The sequence below is a fragment of the Ylistrum balloti genome, unplaced genomic scaffold, assembly GCF_031769215.1.
Source record: "Ylistrum balloti isolate Yb309-2 unplaced genomic scaffold, AGI_CSIRO_Ybal_v1 Utg369772, whole genome shotgun sequence".
Classification (NCBI taxonomy): Eukaryota; Metazoa; Mollusca; class Bivalvia; order Pectinida; family Pectinidae; genus Ylistrum; species Ylistrum balloti.
Window position 1 is genome coordinate 3087560 of NW_026781965.1, and position 20755 is coordinate 3108314.

The window sequence follows — 20755 nt, forward strand, 5'->3', positions numbered from 1 at the left end:
TTGTTAGAAAGTCATCTCGCCTTTGCTGACATGACTTGTTCGTCTCTACCAATACTGTTCCAAAATCGACAGTTCGCAGAAAGTATATCGGTACAAAACTCGCATAATGAGATAAAATTTAGTAATATAACCGAGCGACACAAAATAAACAACCCGACAAAATAACGGTTTGTAAAAGCATCCGAACAAAACTAATTTTGTTACCTTTTTTTTTCAAAACACGTTTGTCTAAATGAATAGACATTATCGCATTTTGAAATTAAAACATGTTTTAGAATATGCGCCATTATGACATTTTGAAAGTCATAGAATGTGATTATTTGGTTGGAAAATCAATATCTTTATATACCCTTATTTCACATTTTATTTTCTGTAGATAATTATGTATCCGAACGTTTAGTTTGTAATGTAACCGTACCTCTTTAGGACCTATTAATTTGGAATTGATAAAGGATACAAACGGATATTGGTTGTTGGAGATAGATAGGGGAGACGTACCTCCACTTAATAATTTGAGATGTTCATATGATAAGTTAAAACCCTGGTATGAAAAGTAGAATGAATATCTAAGGACAAGGAATGCCGAAAGACTTCGTGTCGTCGAGTCGTCAATGTCACTAAAGGAAACGTCAAACATGTGCTCGAGTGTCCCATCACAAACACGACCTCTTCACCGGCACCCCAACACGAGAACCGGCTTTAGTTTCTCAAACCGCAAGGCAGACAAACAAAAGAAATAGAGATGTTTGTCTCGTAGAAACTCCGAGAGATAACAAAAGCTAGGAGTGACGGAAACATGCAATACCCAGTCATTCAGATAAGAGCATTGACTACTTGTTAAACGATTCCGGATAGTACTTATCTCCACATGACAAAAGAACGCAAAAAACAATGTTAGGCCACGTCTGTTTTACTCCATTACTCCTTCAATGATTGAAAATATCTGTATAGACTGGGAACAAAATAAGTTAAAGGTCTTACAAAAATAGCACGTCATGTGATTTGTTTCACCAAAATAACATGTCAATTTGTTGTATATTTTTCTGTCTTTATGAAAGTTTAAGGTAACGATACAGTTCAATTAAATATCTAGTTGATAAAAAATCTTCTGTTTCTATGAAACGGTTTAAAATCAATTTAGAATCTGCATTTTTGCCAATGGATTACACAAATATTATTAAATCAATTATATCATTATTAATTGTATTATTCTAAAAGACAATGGTGATGGGATCAGACTTCGGATGTTATATTGAATAGGTATAGTCAACCACAAGATGACTGTTACGTAAACAGCAGAATTTCGTGTGTAGTTGTAAATCAACTCATTAGAACATTCTTGGCGTAGGATACATGTGGGGAGTCTTGAGAAAGCCAGCATGCCCTTCTTGGTGCATCAGACCACAGGCGTTAGAAGTAGGAAGGCAAGGCAATTGGCAGTCGGTAATTTACCGAAACTAGCTAGCAGTTTGCAATGATACATATCAATTCCGGAAAACGAAAAAGTAAACTGATAGAGTTTTCAAAGATGTCCCGCTGACAATGCCGATGTGCTGTTGTTTATTCTTTGGGAAATGCATGGCTGTGCTCCATTTTGATCCGAGGCAGTTTTGTTGATGTATGGCTTTCACAGACACTGTCTCGCCACAGCGTCATTATGGTCAGTGGTAGATTGTATTTATCTACTTAAAAGATACAGAAAGTATACAATTAAGACATTTAGGGAAAAGAACCAGAAATATGATTACACGTTTAAAATAAAATTTTGAATAGAACCAAAACACAAGTACAATAACATACTCATGATGACACGTAACATTTTTCTATTTTCAGAATTGTACGTAATAGAATGGCAGACCAGGCCAAACTTGGTTCCCCAAGCCCGTCCAACGACGCCTCCAGTCCCCCTCTGTCACACACATCTTCTCCTAATGCAGATTCTCTTCAGAGAACAGGAACTTATTCAATAAGTGGAATACTGGGCATTCCAAATCAAAACGCTCAAAGTATGGCTGACCCTTCCAGCGTAAAAAGAAAACGAGAGGACCAACCAGGTAAGGAATCTATCAAAAGTATATTTCATGTAAATGAGAACTGTTTGTAGGTGGTTGTGGTTTTTTGTTCGTATCGGAAATGAAATTCTGTAGCGTTAGTGATTAGCATGTTTTGACACACTGGAGACGAATCTGTGAATGTTTGTCTTCATCCTTAATTTTGAAAATCTAAGGTAACGTTTAATGTGAGATGTACATGACTAACACCTGAATATATTGGAGGTGCGACGCGTGGGGCAATTAATTGGACGCTCCAGGGTATATTTAAAAACCTGGAATATTACCAAATATATATTCAGTACATACGACGGAAATTTAATTAATCTGAGAATGAGGATTTCTTTTCAATCGTTGAATGAGTTTTAAATACATTTTCCATGTCGCCTTAGCATACTTCTTTAAACATTTTGTTATAAAATGAAATTTAGCAAATACCTGAAATAACTTCGATCTTATCAAACCGGTATAGTTGTCAAAACATTGTTAATTAATTTAATTAGTACCAGTGTAATACATACTAAAATTAAATAATCATTAAAGTGTAAGTACGTATAGAAACAGACCATTGCCACCTCACTTTACGGATCCTATTTTCCACCTAGTAATAATGAATGTGAAGTAGAGTGGTTCATACTCTTACAGACTTTTAACACAAAACTAGCTATTATGAACCTGTTATGTGTGGCGAGAAGTAAGAACTATGATTAACTTTACAGTAGGATTTACTCCCAAACTGTCCTATATTCATGGTAGGGCTGCATATAATTACTAATTAGCACTGACCCAAGTAGAAATCGTTTATACACTAACTACCAAACACTTGGGAAAATCCATTACGGAACGGTGCATTGCTTTATATGTTTAAAACAACTTCAGAATGGGTGGAGATTTTATCAATGCGTGGACTGACACAAAACGGATAGATGTTGAAGATTAGTTTTTGTATATCTCGAAACACCACCCGGGAGATAGCTTGTTTTATCAGAGTCCTAAATGTTGAAAGAATGTCGCACAAAAACAGACTTTGTCCATCACGCTATTCGGTTACGTATTATCTCATATCTGGACTGGGAATGAAAAAATAACATAAAGGCGTGCCAAAACAATACAATACTCAGTTGTATAGAGATCAGCTGGCTTCGTGTCCGCTTTTTGCGCTGAAGAACCATTGTTATTGTCGCAGAACTTATAAAATTAATCATCAAAAGCTCATCCACAATGGCAGGCTGTAAATGTTATCTTTGGAAGAAAAATATGTCTTGGCTAAGTCCTTCCGGTGTGCTTGTTTTATTCAATTCCCCTATAACTATACAAGATGACATTTAAAATGATACCATTCATTAAGAATATTCGCAATACGACGATGTCTTAGTATAGCGGAATCTCTTGACTATTTTTTCATACACACGTGGATTGTCGATGGCTATCAGGTTATTCAAAACTTCGTTGGTTCTGACAAGTCATAACTCAAAATACTAAAACCAAGATTTCCTATCCATGCTTTAAAATGTTTTAATCGGAATAAACTTATTTTTACATGAGGAATTAGCAAAACCTACACATATAATTAATGTTATATATGTAGCTGACTCGGCAAACTTGAAAGATTTTATGATTTACCTGTCTGGCTAAATGCAATAAAGAATATAATACTGGCTACCTGATCCAAAACCTCGCCAAACCGATAGCTAATCAATAAGGAACAGATGGAAGTGTTGCTCGTGTAGCCGTCGTTAATTTGTAAACGGTTTGAACGTTTCAAAATCAATATTGCAATTTACAAATCATGCGCTACTTTATTTCCTTATCGAGACATATTTCAGATATTTTAGACTTCCTCAAAATTGGAAGTATTTGCCTGATTATGTTATAGATTCATTATTTTATGTCGTGGTATGGTTCATAAAACAACAAAATCATATGTTTATGGAGTTTCTGTTTTGGACCGAGTATTTCATGTTACTCGTGTTAAGCTAAGCCTTTCACTCATACTACTCACGTCCATAGTCATATTGCCGCTTTTACAAGGTATGAATTAATCTCTATGGTTACATCACATTTAGATATTATTAGATAATCATAGAATTAAAATATGCTAATGTTATTCTGTAGATACATTAAAACATCTGCTTATCTGCCACGTCCATTGTCCACATATATATATTGTAATACGTACTCGGCTAGTGCGGATGGATACTTTATTATCTCTGGCATATGAGTATGCACCAATGTGTTGGCATTAGCCGGTATAAGTAACCTGTGAGCGCGTGGCTGCGCTATCTGTGACATGACTGTGGCCAATATGATGAGTCCATTTACAGTTAAGGACACCTCGACTGATAATAATTAGCAGGGTGAATAAATCGATGAGATAAGTAGGATGGTACAGGTTACCTGTCGCACGTGTAGCTTCAGGCCGGTAACAGCCAATCGATTGATTAAATGATCATAGTGCCCGAGTATGGCAACAGCAATTAAAATGCCTCCTAACTGCTGCAGCGTCAGACCCTGTTTAGTTGGAATTACACCGACCTTATCTTCAAGTAGTCAAACACAAATTGCAGTATGAACTGTTTGTCCATCAGCACATTCATTTTACCTGATAGACAATCATGAGAGAAATTGTCTGGCTATAATAATGACGCAGGGGACTATTTATGTTCTCGCCGATGTAAACTCAAGGGACTTTCATTTATATTCGTCTACACACGTATACCATTAAACTACCTTGCTTATTAATTGCTACATACATTGATTTTGCCTGTCGCTTTATATTTTTTAGCTAAACTATTACAAAATTGAAAATTTCATCACACTAAAATACATCTTTTCATAACGCGTCGATAACAGAAGGTACATTCAGGTGTTGGAGACGCGTGTATGGTAGTCTCGCGTTCTCGTTCTAGATATATGCCTCTTTGCCCTTTGTGTGCGTGTGAGTGTGGGCAGCTTCTTTACACCCTATCTGGCATGTAAATGTGGTCATGAATTGGTCCACGTCCGATATCGAGTAATTCAATCAAAGATAACTCTATTATTATGAATAGGGATTACAAATAACCAATGTGTAGATGGCACTTATTTGTGAGAATCAGATTGTTAGAATAAGCCAATGCCATCAGACTAAGTTCGTTACGACTTTATTGGAGGTGCTTTTTTGTACAGTAAATCAGATTTCTGTCTCGTTGTCTCCTCGTTAAAAAGAGACACCTCTTGAATGTGTCACTAACTTAATGCTACTTGCATTGAATTGGCATCCGGCAAACTGGCGTGTATTACCAGCCTGGCAGAATTCAGGATGTTTCGGCCGATTTTCTATTATAATGCGCCGATGCTTTAGAAGTTAAGTAGTACGGAACACGATCAGAGGAGGAAATTAATAGTAATTGAGGAATGGTTCAGCGGAATCTTTAGGCATTGAATTGGGCCATGTCCAAAGAGCAAAGGCATTCAAAATAAATTTACCAAAATACCATTTCCATTGTGCGAGGTTTTCTGTTTCACAAGTTTTAAGAGTGGGCAATTCTTGAATCATCGAAAGACTGCTAGAGACAACAAACAATGTTTTCTCAGTAACTTATCTCTGAAAAGCTATATATGGCTTGCGTTTGTACACTTCAATGTATATCAATTAAAGTGTAGTATGTACAAACCAAACGTTTACTCTTCTGGGACACCTGGTCTTATTTTCTACTTTTTCAGAAGTTTCCGTGTTAATCTTTCTTTTGTTCATATTTTGCTCTAATTTTATTAAATCAATTTGGATTATGACTTCTTATGTTGAGTGGTTTTTTTTGTTGTATGTATAAAGGTATGTATTTTTTTATTATTTACAGTTACAAATGGGCATGAACCGGAAGTAAAGACAGAACCATTAGGCAATAATAACAATGTCACAAATGTAGATGTAAGTATTTATCATATTTTTCATTGATAATGTAAAAAATACATGCATTGTTGGTTAAGGTATCAACTTTACCAAAATAAATGGGTAAACATGAGATTTCTTAGAACTGATACATATCCACTCTATATGTTCATGTTTAATCCACCACACATTTAACGTGATTTTTTTCCAATATCTGTTTTTCTTATTTTCATTTGTTTATGGAAACATCTATGAAGTTGGTCATGTTTGGTATTTTTTGGTGATTTTAGATGTGGTACGCGGCCCGTCCACCCAAACTATCCCGCACTGAAAACGGAGCACCACAAGAACATCAAACAGTGATTTTACCTAACGGGGCACAGATCTACACCCCAGGGGGTCATCCCCCAACTTATAATGCTCAGTTCATAACCGCATCTACGTCAACAAATGACATTAAAACAGTGGAATATACGATGCCGACTACCGCTATGGCAGGGACAGTTACAAACACAGAATCTCAAAACCCGACAGCCAATTATACTCCATCTATAGGTAGGTGATTTTCTGTAGCAGTAAATAACTAGTTTGCATTAGTATATATACAAGTATATGTATGTATATATATATGTGTGTGTGTGACACCGACTAATTTATTGCATGTGTTTGCCGATTTTATATATTATTATTTTTTGCACTTTTTTGTTCATGTGGTGTATATTGGTGTCCCAAATTTCAATTCATTTTAAAAATGCGATTCCCGCCTTCGTATATTTATTTTTGCCTGAATGAGAATGTTTGGCAAGAGCATTTTATTTCGAAAGAGCTTTTATTTTTTGTTTTCATTTTTGGTATATTATCAGTGTTTTTTTATTTCAAAAGTTTATTTTTCTACTCCGTATGATTTTGAAAATTTTAGTTTACGAGTGGCTTTTATTTTAATTTTGAGGTCAACCCATAACCACGCCTATAACCGTTAATGCCCAGTCTGTGAGACCAGTCATAGTAACTGTGACGGCGGATGGTCGAATTACGGGCGAGCACATTCCTCCGGCAGATTTTGTTGAAGGTAATGCAGTGTCATTGCTCCTCAGAAACATCATGTTCTCCTGCCCATGTCAGATATTTGTCGGGATAAGTTTATCTTTCAGAGATACGAAACAGTAGCCTATCGGATGTTTCCTAATAGAACACATATTTGAAAGAATGATAATCTGTTACTCATGCAGATTCGTATGTAAAATAATGCTTTATGCGCTACTATCATTGTTTTATAATCATGAGAAGTCACCATGGAAACGGTATAACGTTAGATAAAGTTTTTTTCTACTCTGGTATTTTGTGGACGTGTGTAGGGTAATATTTCACAGATAGTACCGATATGATGTGAAAGCTAATGATAAAAATTGTGATGTGCTACTGTAGCTGGGGTAATCTGTTCTGCAGAACTTCTTTGATTTTGATAGCAGTTAAGGTTTGACAAAAGTCGCCGCGCCGTAAAATGCAATCACGATAGTTTTACCATCCTTGCAAATTTAGGAGACGGATGTTCGAATTGACTTTTGAATAATCTGCTTTTAATCAGCGTAGAATAGCAAGGATTCCTTACTCCATTCTGATAGTGTTGGTAATGGGTATGATTCAAAACAATCGACAAACAACAAAACAGTGAATTAATATTATGGAAGACATTAAAATGATCCCTTATCCGTTTGTGTTTGTCAGAATCACGGTTAGGTAGACAAGGTATTGCAATTTATTGATTTAAATGTGCTATTATTTACTAAACATCACTTTTCTCACAAATCGACTAAGTATATCATTTGATATCAGTTTTTTATCATCTGTCGTGAATGTAAAGATAACAATCTTTTGTAAATTATTTTTCCTTCACTGTTTATTTCTAAGAGCAACGAATATATTTGTTAAGTTATTAAGTGTGAAATCTAAACTATAATATATAACAGAATGTCTGTCCCGCGTTTGCAATTTTAATAATATGTTGCTTTTGTATCAGTTATGTTGATCATATATACCTGATTGTATTCATTGGAATGTGTCATGTTATTGTTGTGCATTGTGCAATACCTAGCATGAATTTTTGTTTCCCCTTTTTCAGCAAGCAACAGAAACAATACAACTCCCTCCAATAATAACACTACCACGACAAACAACAACATAACTACAAATATCACTGCTACAAACAACAATAATAACAACACAAAAACACCCTCCCCTAAGCCTGGAACCCCCTCCCAAGCAGGTGGAAGCAACCTGACAGAGCTTAAACCCGTACAGCCCACCCTCACTCAGCCCTACCATACTCCGTTGCCGTCATTTACGGGGCAGTTTACAAGTAAGCATATCTTCAATTTTTGCATAGATCCAGATATAGCTGAGTTGCTCATCCCTCGGTCATCCCCTCATTAACAACTGCACAACTAGCACCTGTCCTCATCTCTTGGTTTTTCACTAGAAAATTGTTTTACAATAACCTCATCACGATGGAATATTCACTCACAAGTTATACCGATTTCACTTCTTATTTAATCGCCACTTTGATTAGAGGTATGTGGTGTAAAATCTTAGTGAAAAATCTGAGAAGTTAATCGAGTTGCTATCCATAATTACATATATCAGGATTTTGCATAAAGAGAGTAGCCACTGGTCATTATCAGGGCATTGTCCGAGGGTTCAGCAGCTCTTATATCACGCTTGGCTTATCATACATTCATTTCATCCTGAAGTAAACACATCGACAGATTCCTTTATTGAATAACACAAATTGCTGCTGTGCAATATAAAAGTTTGATGTGTTAGTTTTCATATTTTGTAGATAAATATATTAGTTCATCTGTAGTAATTTAATTATTTTAGTATGCTTTAGTTTTTATAGTTATGATAATTTCTTTTGCTCTAGACTACGCTTTTACCGTTGTGTAATTTACCATAACTAGATAGACCATCAAAATTAAATATATCTCTATTTCATTCTCTGCATTTTAACATTTTCGCAGTGATATATTTTTAAAATTTTAGTTTGTAACTAATAAAGGATATTTAAGCTTTATTATTACTATATATTAAAATATATATTCATATCTATTCCATATATAATTCTGTATTATTTGTAACCGATCATACATTAATCACAACTTTATAATGAACACAATCCTCCATTACGTTATAATCATCTGTATTAAATATCATATAATACACTATTCTGTACGAGTATGATAGAATGCACTTGGAACAGAGCACTCTCTGTTGGCTTAAAATGATACAGCAGGCCCAAATGAGGAATATGAATTCACCACTCTAATTACTTTCTATCAATGACGGACTGTAAACGATTAAAAAGTGCAATAATACAGGCGAAATATCTGGTATATTGTTACTTTCAGACTATCATTAGGGCATTCTGTGTAGAACGTCAATTTTGGGTGCTCTATTATAGATTTAAATTTGTAGTTTTTAATAGTAGTCATTGTCCGGAAAAAGTGGGAAACCTTACGCTTTGTTCAGCAATGTCAGACAGGTTATTAGTGAGAGTAAAAAAAAATTCATTCAAAGAATTTTTGGATGCTGATTAAGTAATTATTTCACAAGTTACCAAACCTTGAGTGAAGCGTTCTGTTGAGTTATGATAATCTTATTCTGATAAAATGGCCCATGCTTTACTTCAGCGTAGCTCGAACTCTGTCAGTGTCGCTTTACCTGGCGTAAATTTGCGCTCTGGCGTATCATACAAGAAATATTCAAATGAAGCAGATATTGCTACGAAGCCGCCGCATTATTCCATGATACATGGTTTTGACCCGATTCCTTATCTACACTGTGTAAAATGGTGTGAAATGCTAACGACATGTTTTGATATGGAGTTAAACCACCAAGAACATTTGATTGAAACGAAATGCTGACACACCGCTCATTTCCTTGCTGCTCTTTGATGGCTGATTTTAGAGACCCGCGCCAATATCCTGTCAATTTAGCCGCTTCCTCTACTAGTGATCACATCGTTATCACTGGGGCACGCTACAACTCTCCTTCTCCGCATGCTCTATATTAACAAAAATTACATTCTGCATGTCTCCCTCATCTTACGCTTCCTCACAACTTCACTGGCTTATCTCCATCCTAAGGTGCTTCCACATCCTCACACGCTTATCTTGTGTCCTAAGGTGCGTGTAGCTATCACACGACAGTATTATATACTAGCATGGCTTCAAATCAAAATTGCTTGATATGTTGTTTATTGTAATACTCAAGTCTCAGTAGAAAATTATATCATTTGGGCATACAGTGTCTGAAGATATTATAAAAAACAATATCTTCTACGATAAATGTGTTTGATATTTGAGAGATTACAAAGAACTTTTACTTTTTGTCTAGGTCAAGCTAACAGTTTTAATTCTACAACGCATGCAACATATCCAAGTCAACCTGTGGTGGGGACGGTCGTACCTCCTATTGTTATATCAGGCGGGAATTACACATCCGGCACTGCGCCTAGTAAGTTTTATATACATAACATGGTGTATTAAATATATGAAATTTAAGGAAATACGACGCTGGTGCTGTCTTTGTTAGAGAAATAGATTTTGTTTTGGCGATCCAAACGAGGAAATCTGTTTCATGAAAAATATTAATTTCAAAGTAATATGTGACGGTTTTACAAAATGTGTGTATTTTTTGTGCACGTTAAAAACCAATGCGGCATTGATTTGCTATGTATAACGTGCAAATAAGTTACTAAGCATTTGATGCCTATCAAAATACCGAAAAATCGTGGATATTTGCATTTCGTGACAAAGAGCTGAAGTTCCTTAGATTTGCGGCCATGCCTTTCATATTCTTCCGATGTTGAACTTTGTAACCCGACTTTCATTCCATCTCTGCAATAGAGGATTCTTCCATTTCACAGAGTAGTTGAAACATAAAAAACATTGTATTTTAGTTTTATTTTTATTTTTAGTTTTAAGAAAAATTATCGTGTTACATGTAGCATTTATACAGTAACGCATTAATTCTATTTAATATCTAGTTTGGCCTTGTTTTAAAGTTTGCCTTTCTTTTTCATTCATTACGTTGATAAAATCCTTCTTATTTGCTTCATTGTTTACTTGGTGTTCTATAAAATTGTTCTAACAACTGTTCTTGGTGCAATTTCCGAAGGATACAATTAAGTGTCTATAGTGCCATCCCATTACATTTCGGATCATTAAGAAAGAACGATGCTTGCTATTCGAGGAAAATTTAATTTCTCTTTATGTACGCGGACAAAATTATATTTTCCAATTCAGTGGTTCCAAGACATGTTCACTGGGCCTATAATTTGGTTGTATTGTCAACTCGGTCCTTTCAAACGGAATAAGAAATTCTTTCATCAATCATTCCGATGTTGTGGAACTGTACGCATGGTCTGTTCATCCCGGAACAGATTAAACAATTAAAGTAGCTGATGATGTTCTTGCTATGGAACAAACACAAGAGAAAAAGGCCATCGTATTATAGCTGTCTTATTATAGCGACGCGTTTCGTTCCACTGCCCCTGTCATCAATATTTCGTAATTTTACAGAACCACTTACCGTCGGAGCTAGGTCGACCTGGAGTGCGGGTCTCAATAGCCCTTTGCAATGTTTATTTGTATCGCTATTTGGGTATATTAAAAGAAATTTATGAGTAAATAATTGACATTTATCGATACATTACTGGACAACTTTTTTGCTCGAAGTAACATCTCTAGAAAATAAATTGCCCTTCGAAGATATTTTGATTATAAACACATATGATTTGCTTTTCGGGTTTTTGTTTGCAAAGGATATATATTGTTCATATTCTGTGTCAAAGCGCTCTCGACACAACTTAACAATAACCAAGTATAACATTTTATGTTTTTAAATAATTAAGGTATATTTTGAACTTCAATGGAATTTCTATATTTATCTGAACATTCAACTAAACGAAACGAAAATAACCATTAGGTGGACTATAAATGTTTTGCCTACATTTAAGTTAATTCAATTATTAATTACCAAACTATGACTATTTGATTGATCGACGAGTATAAAGTCAACGTAAAGGAATCTATATTTACCAACGTTGTATACATAGACCGTGTACTGTCATGGCGAGTAATTGGTGCCCGCCAATAGCGATCTTCTTGACACGCAAACTTGTTAACATTTAGCTTGTTTTTGCTACAATTCATCAGCTAAATTAACCGGGTATTAATATTGGAATAAAACGACAACAGTGATTGGAACATGAAAGTGATGTTCACTGTCGATTTTCCATAACAATACACTTAATAGAAGTAAGACTCCCATATCTCGCTAATGGCCTCGAGAGTGCATTTGTCACTGGTAGTGTAATGATGGAGAAGAGTTAATAACATTACTAAACAATGGCGGTACGAGTAACAAACGATCAACTTAGAGCGGGCCTTGCTTGTCCTGGGAGACAGGCGATGTGCACAGCTGATACAGATTTGAGTTTGCATGAAACATTTTCAAAGCAGTGTTTTTGCGTGTGCATTTGACATGAGAGATTCCGAGAATGAATCAATCGAATACAACATTATTTCGGTAGATTTTTGATATTAATTTAAAGTGATGTTATCAAATAAGATTCTAAATGGTCTTTTTTTTCTCCAACATCAAATTTAATAATGACATAGACTAATAAAAAATTAACAATTTTTAAAAATGTTTTCAGAAAGACCGTCACAAATATTTCAATTTAATCTGAATTAACACCACCTTTAAACGTTTTTCAATATTTACGCACTTATTTTCCCCCTCAACAGCATGTTTCCCTAGTTTCCCTAGAAACTAACAGTGTCCGTAAAATATAGAAATGCCATGATTAATTAATTCCTACACACATATCAGTGATTTTCTTTGACAATGAACAGTGTTAATCGCCTAGTGTACTAATCTGTTGTTCCATTACCGGAGATTCAGTCCTGATATTTCTGTTTATTTTATAAGTCGTGTATTTTATTGAGATAAGAATAATGACACGTTGGCTGTATAAAACATAAAGATACGGTAAAAAAGGAGAATAAAATGCTAACATGACGGGGAAGTGAAAGTGGGATGATAAAGCGCCGGAGGGATAATGAGATCGGTTAGAATCTAACCACAGGTAGATAACAAATTGGGAGTATCAACTAAACCTTCGACTGTGTAGGGCAGGCTGGCATTATCTTCAACGAGGATGTGCCGCGGACGGACTGGGCAAATTAACAGATTCATAATGTTTTATTTGTCTGATAAAATCATTATTCTGTGATAGAAATGACAGAAATATGAACCCGAAGATGAAACATGTCTGGTGATAATTGTGCCGAAGAAACAATCAATATTGTTCCGCAAACAAAACATTACAGTTGCAATATGTTGTCGGGCGAACAATCCCCATATATCTGCTAAAGGTCCCCCTCCCGGGAATCAGATAACACGGGATACAGCATCCAGCGCCGTGCCCACTGTGTTGATATCGAAATCAGATCTCTTATTCCCATATTCAATTTAATCTATCTTGTCTGAAAGGTCCCCTGAATAATTGGCCTCGGAGGAGTTTTAATAGAGTAACGGACCAGAGTATCGGTAATCTTTGATCAGTAATTGTTAGAGTTTAATTGCTTCATTTGTAAGCCAATGCAGAGATTCCATTCGCTTTCACCAATCATCACTACCAATATGTGTCGTTTCTTCAATCGAATCATTTTAATTCTCATTTTGTATAAAAATATATCGGATCAAATAAAATTGGACAAGACATTGGCATCCAGCTCCCATGGCCCTGTTACGTAATATAATAGAACATAAACTTTTATAACGAAAACAGTTTGCGGTGTATTAACAGATTAATAAAGATTTTGGATAGCATTTCACAACTTCGATATCATTATGCGGAGAGGATCAGTGTATATGAAACGAAGTTGGACGAGTAAATTTAGTATCTATTTATTTTTATATTTGTTTATAAACCGCTAGGTTTGAGGAGTTTTGCTAATTGAAATGGCAGGTACTACCTATTTAGAGTAAACTTAGAGTTTGAATATAGTATTTAGACGTAGTAACATATCCAATGCTTGCACTACCGTAGTGAACGCATGTGACAGATAGACATTGTTAGATCGGAACCTGGATCTTGTTGCAAAATAATTGACACTAAGGTCTTGCGGAACCGTATGTCTTAAGATTCACCCTCTCCAATGATCTGTGCTATAGATTCCATTCGGTGTTTGTTTGCGCGGTAATATGATAATTTTCAAGCTGTTTACCTCTCTATTGGTATATAACAACTAAATCGGAGAAAAACTCATAAACACCTATTGAAATGCTACAATGCTTTGCTATCGTGTCCATCAGTCTGGCTGAATGCCATCACGGTATTAGAGGGCGGTATCAATACTTCGGAGAGCAGTTATTTGAGACGGTTAGAGGTCCGTTTATAACAAAATGTGAACATAAGAAAAACAGGCATTTGTAGTCGTTACAAGAAACAGTCGTCCTGTCTTAAGCATTCGAACGTTGCGTGTTACGTTGTATAAATCATACACATAACATTATGTAGATGTTGATCACGTGGTATTTCGAGTGTAATTTACATCAAAGGAAATAAAAATTATCACAAAATAAGATAAAAACACGTCATGATTTTTTGACTATATATCACATGCCTCTTTCTGTTATCTCATTTTTGTGGTGAATACTGTGTTTACATTCCGTCCGTACAACTAAAACTTCAGATGTCATTATCAAAAAAGTGTGGTTTCTTTATTTTTTGAAACAAATTATTGAATTCCTGTTGTATATATATATTCATGCCTTATTTCCGATAGCTCTTATTTTCTGATGACTTGTAATTCTAATAATTGCAGGCGGTGACTACTATAACACGGCTGTGCCCTACACCCAATACAACGCAGTAGGAACACCCTACACCACAGACCCGGCATGGACAATGAGATACGGACCTGGCGGAATACTCAGTAAGATGTTTTTAATGTCTTTGTCTCATTACTTTCACGTTTTCAGGACGAATTTTAAGCAATCATGTTTATATACTACACAAATATGCTCAGCTAGTATAATAATTTCAATTCGTTTTGTCACATCAAACTCGAGTGGAATTGTTGCTAATTTACCGATCAAATCCTGCACGACCATAATGCGCATCTAAAGTGAAAAAAGAATAAAAAAACTGAATGCTGCCAATATCAAGATCATATCAGCTTCATCTTGATAAGATAATTCACGTAAGAAATGCCCTACCCTGGAACTGGTTTCGAGTATTTGATTTTTGTACCTCATAATTTATGTTGAATTATCAGAATGGCATATACTTAACAATGAATTTGTTTTGATGTTTAGATACTCCAGCGTACTATTACCCGCCAGGTGTGGCAGGAGGACGAACCGAGTCTAACACAACAGTGGCAACGGCGGCAGCAGCGGCGGCAGCCAGTCCCTCCAAGACGTAAGCCACCCCTAACAGCGGCACAGATCGGCCATGAAGACGAGATGTGATATATCCATTAAACATTTCCATGTGAACGTTTCCTTTAATGGCGGTGAAACTTTGGTGTATGTTGATAAAGAATGAAAGAAACTTGGAGTGCATCATGTGATCTCTTACTACGTACATTATCGTATGGATGGATATGTTCTATGGACACGTGTAATACACGTGGTATGTGGACAGACGGTCAATTCATTGGAAACATGCATACCTCAGCCCCGTTTATTTTAGTTTTTATGCAAAACGAAACAAGACTTACTCGTTGGTGTCATACACATAGCTCCAATGTGTGTAATATTCCACATCTGGTTGATACCGACCAGCTTTCTAACACTGTCTGGTTGATTGATCGGCTATGTACCACAGTTTGGTTGATACTGACCGGATATGTATTGCAGTTTGGTTGATACTGACCAGATTTGTACCACTGTTTTGTTGATACTGACCGGATATGTGTCACAGTCTGGTTAATACTGACCGGATATGTGTCACAGTCTGGTTGATACTGACTAGTTATATACCAATGTTTGCATTGTATTTACTCCTACATAATTATGATATTTGTTTTCATGTGAGCGCTGGATGGTGTATTTTATGGGTGATAAGAGAGTTTCGTTCTTGTGTGTCGTGATGTTGTGATGAGAATATATGCCAGACAAAATGTATTTAATTCGAATAGAGATAGTATATAATAAAGATATATTTCTGTATGATCTTGGCATCTTGTTCAATGAAAGGAGACCCGAGCACTTCGGGAACAGACCGATATGTTCAGCATAATTATTTTATTTTATTATTATTATTGTTTAAAAACAAATAGACAAAGAATATGTAATACAAGGTGCGCCTGCTTTAAATGCGACTGTTATATCATTCTGATAAATTTTGACTGTGGATAAACTTTTTTTCGTAACAAAATATGTAATTGAACAAAAAGCTCATATCCGTTTGACATCCAGGTTTTTAGATTAACTTTTCGCTTATACACGTCGATAATAATATTTTTGTTACTTGTTTTATTAAAATCATTTTATAATTATGTCGTAAATTGAGAGGATGGTTAGACATCTCGGAGCATAATAACGATATAGTTGATCACCGTGTAGTGCTGCTGTTTCAGTTCACATGGATCTGATGGGTTATCATGGCAGTCGAAGATTTACTCCCGCCATCGCTGTGCCATATACTACTTTATCATTTTTTATCCAATTTCCATGGTCTTTTTGAAGCAATCAATTCATGTAATATGATTTTAATGTCAATGTGAAATCACGATGATTTTTTTGCTTGAATTTATTAAGACATAAACAAAATAGATTAAATCACTTCGTCACTGAGCCGTCACTGACAACAACTATGAAATACGGGTTTATGTAAACGGAATGCCTTCAGTCCACTTGTTTTAGCTTTAACCCCTCGGATTCTTTAATGTTTCATCAATGACTTTAAGTTACTATGGATTAAAACGTAGTGTAATAGACGCCGTTTCCTTAGTAGATTAAAATTTCTCCAATTTCAGTGTCACTCTTTTGTTAAAATTCCACTACATTGTAGGTTTTTCTTGCCAATGTTATGAAAATTTGCTCAACTATTTCATTGTTTCATTTTTGGAAAAAAAACATTAATTATCATCTGCAAATGTAGCTTTCCCTTGTTTTTACCAGGGATTTTTATCTTCCATTGCAAATTTCATAACAGATATTACTGATGACAGTTTCCATTTGTCTACTCAATAAATAGAAAATCCATGTCACGTGATTTGTATTAGTCATGTGACTGTTTTTTGTCTTGCCAGATGATGTCATGGCGGTACTTATATATGCTCATTGTTGTGTTCTGAATGGAGACATGGTCTTCATGTTATACGTTTTTATGAAATTGTGACTAACCTAGTTTTTAGAAATCCCTAATATAGCACTAATAGACAATATTGTATATGGTTAAGTGCTAGCTTTCTATATAATGTGTATTTTATTGTAAATATATAATTCAGGGTATATGCTTACTGCATTGTTCTGAGCAAAACCCTCGTCGATATTTTTAATGGATGCAATAGAATGTGAGGGATGAATCTCTGTGAAAGTTAACGTTATGTTGCATCAATGAAACATGTAAACATATTTTCATTTATCGGTCGTCAACGCGATACATTTTATCAAATACATTATTATATCCATACATAGTTAAATACACACGATTTTTGACATCCTTCAGTGTTTGCCAATAAACTTTTGTTACCTTTACTATGGTGGAGTTTCAGCTGTGACTTGTTTGTCCATTGTTTAATAATATATGTTAAACGATTTAAAAACTTTATTGCTGACCACAACGTTATTTGTGCTATTTTTTCACAGGTGAATGCTATGATTTTCAATAACTGGCCAACTGTTTCAAATATTGATACGATTCACACTTCGTGTGCGGAGTTTTATTTTCATTCTTGGAAAACATTTCACCGATTTCTTGAATGGTTATCAAAATTTGAACGGTATGCCAAGATTTCTCCACAATACATAGACACTGTTTAAAAAAATCGAGGATTGAAGAGTGCAAATGGTTAAGTTAGTGAATTATATGAGAAAATTGGAATAGTGACGTGAAAATGAAACTTATTATATCTCAAAATCGACGAAATTAACAAAACCTGGGCGGAAAAAACATCGTCGGTAAAGGACAAGGAAAAGACCAGGGGGTTTGAAAGGAAAACTGTCCTCTGCTGCTTCAACACCTGTCATGTGTATCCAGGTCAAATCCATGTAATGTCATAGTCTTAAAATAAGAAAAGCTGTTTGTGACATAGAAACAGACATGCATGCTTACGATCAAAAACTTCGAAAACAGTTATCTTTATATCGCACAGGGAATTTTGTGAGTTCATCGAAGCGACTGTAACATTTCTTGGTCGTCTGCATAAACCTCTTAATAATGCAGGTGTCTGTAGTTGTCACTCAATATCAAGTCGACGTATGTGTTAGAAGAAGGTTTGTCGCTATAGGTATTTGGATTGAGAAACCATCCTTCCCTTGATTCAGCTAAGGTAGCTTTCTCTGGTCATGTTGTTTATAGACATCCTGATGTAGAAAATTATACAATGTCCTTGCTTTCAAGTTAAGGAGGATTAATACGAAAGAGATGGTTTGACGACACGTAAGTGTTATTTCTAAAAAGCATTTGAGTGAATTGCTAAATGAGACAAAATTTGATAATTAAATCTAAATTTCATTTTTTTAGGAAAATAAAAAATTGATGGAGTTACCTCTGTTAATATAGCAGTTTTTCACTTAAATATATTCAATTGGACTCAATTGTTAGGCAATATCGAATGAATCAACTGCTGATGTGCAAAAGGCATATTATCCTAGCATAAACAGCCTGTTTTTGACACCATTGGGTTATGATTACGACGACTGTGAACGTAAAACTTCCAAATTAGAAAGTATTACATCAATACAAAGGTATTTGCACAATATGTTTACCGTACACAAAGCCGAGGATTAGAATTAGTAACAACCACTTAATGCAAGTCTCGGGTCAACCTTCTTTCATACGTCATCCAAATGGCTCATCATTTTAGTCTTCGTTTAGTACTCTCTTTCCTATTTTATTACATGATGTAAAATGTTGCTGTTGAAATATTTAGTGTTCATCAATTTGTGTGGATCTCGGGCAAATGGTAAGGTTTTATATGTAATAAGGGTAAAAGAGAAATGAATCGGGTATTTAGATAGAAAGTATTGGTGGTTTCAACGTCAAATAAAAACAATCAATCGGTTTCTTCCTGTTTCGCCGACAATGTAAAAGATGTGATGCTTTCCTGTCATACCGAGGATGGAGTGATGAGAATGTATAAGAAAGAGTTTCCCCTTCTTGATTCGCAGAGAACGAATGCAGTGGAGTGATATCAGTGTTCCCTGATTCGCCGACAGTGTGACACTGCATGTTGTGGTGTTCTCTCCAAGTGAAGTAATTGGAGGTAGTGTTCGTATGTAACAGTAAACTTTATAAAAGTTCAATAACTCCATTCTATATCAGCCATCCGCCAATTAATGTATGGCTGCATACACCATATAATTAGTTAAAAATATAGATAATTGACGTTGCATTGTAAAATATAGTTTAAACATACATACAAAAACGATGATTGATAAACAGAAGATATCAGGAATCGAAATAAAGATGGAAACCTGGAAACATTTTGCGTCCGAAATATTACTTTTTAGGCTATATACCTCGAAAAAGTGATGTTTAGACGAACAAATTCGTCTATTTTGTCACACAGTGCTGAGATTTTCGCTTTCGAAACAACATGACACATCTGTTTGGAATTTTATTTTACAATCAAGATCATAATTTGCATTTTATCTACATATTTTTTTTTATCATAAAGTTTCAAAAATAAACAGGCGATATTGATAGATACAATTTCATAAAAGAAATTTTAATTAAATTTGAAACATCAAAGGCATTGATTAAAAATAGTAAACTATACACTAAATCCGAAGTAGCATATTTTAATTGGATTTAAATTAACTTGATACACTTAAGCGTTACCAGTGGTAATTTTAAAGCAGTAAAATAGTTTAACTTTAACATACATTTCATCTTACTTAAAAATACAAACCCATAGACAAAAGGAACAGTGAAATAATGTAGAAGTGTCCACGATAGACGTATTTAAACTAGGCTGCGGAAAAAAATATTCAGTGATATTGAGTAAGTCCTTGGGCGATTTGGGTAACGTAACGCTTCCTGAATGTCAGGTTGACATGTCGTGTATGTAGATATTTCAAAATATAAAAATATAAAGAATTTACTTTGCTATTTCGAGAAAAAGAATTGACAAAAGATTAATCTTCAAAGGATTGTACAAATATTCACACCATCCTTCAATGCTAATTTAAATATAACATATGGTAAATAGAGAGAAAAACTGCAATTATATGTGCTTAGAGTAAAATTACAATTACCCGAGACAGAAAAATTACAATAACCCTAAACAGTGAAATTACAATCACCCTAAACGATGAAATTACAATCACTCTAAACGATGAAATTTCAATAACTATAAACAGTGAAATCACAATCACCTTAAGCAGTGAAATCACAATCACCCTAAACAGTGAAATCACAATAACCCTAAACAGTGAAATCACAATAACCCTAAACAGTGAAATCACAATCACCCTAAACAGTGAAATTACAATAACTCTAAACAGTGAAATCACAATCACCCTAAACAGTGAAATCACAATAACTCTAAACAGTGAAATCACAATAACCCTAAACAGTGAAATCGCA

The 20755-nt window shown here is 34.9% G+C and overlaps 1 protein-coding gene across 1 annotated transcript in view; it reads left to right on the forward strand.

Annotated features, from left to right (window-relative positions):
- The window catches only part of LOC132543910 (paired box protein Pax-8-like), a 34252-nt gene extending 18833 nt beyond the window's left edge, over positions 1–15419 (forward strand). Inside the window, exons 4-11 of the mRNA XM_060207460.1 lie at positions 1834–2054; positions 5891–5961; positions 6213–6477; positions 6872–6991; positions 8042–8278; positions 10315–10434; positions 14814–14927; positions 15310–15419. Of these exons, the coding sequence (XP_060063443.1) occupies positions 1834–2054; positions 5891–5961; positions 6213–6477; positions 6872–6991; positions 8042–8278; positions 10315–10434; positions 14814–14927; positions 15310–15419 (1258 nt within the window). The remainder of the gene's footprint in view (positions 1–1833; positions 2055–5890; positions 5962–6212; positions 6478–6871; positions 6992–8041; positions 8279–10314; positions 10435–14813; positions 14928–15309) is intronic.
- The last annotated feature ends 5336 nt before the right edge of the window (positions 15420–20755 follow it).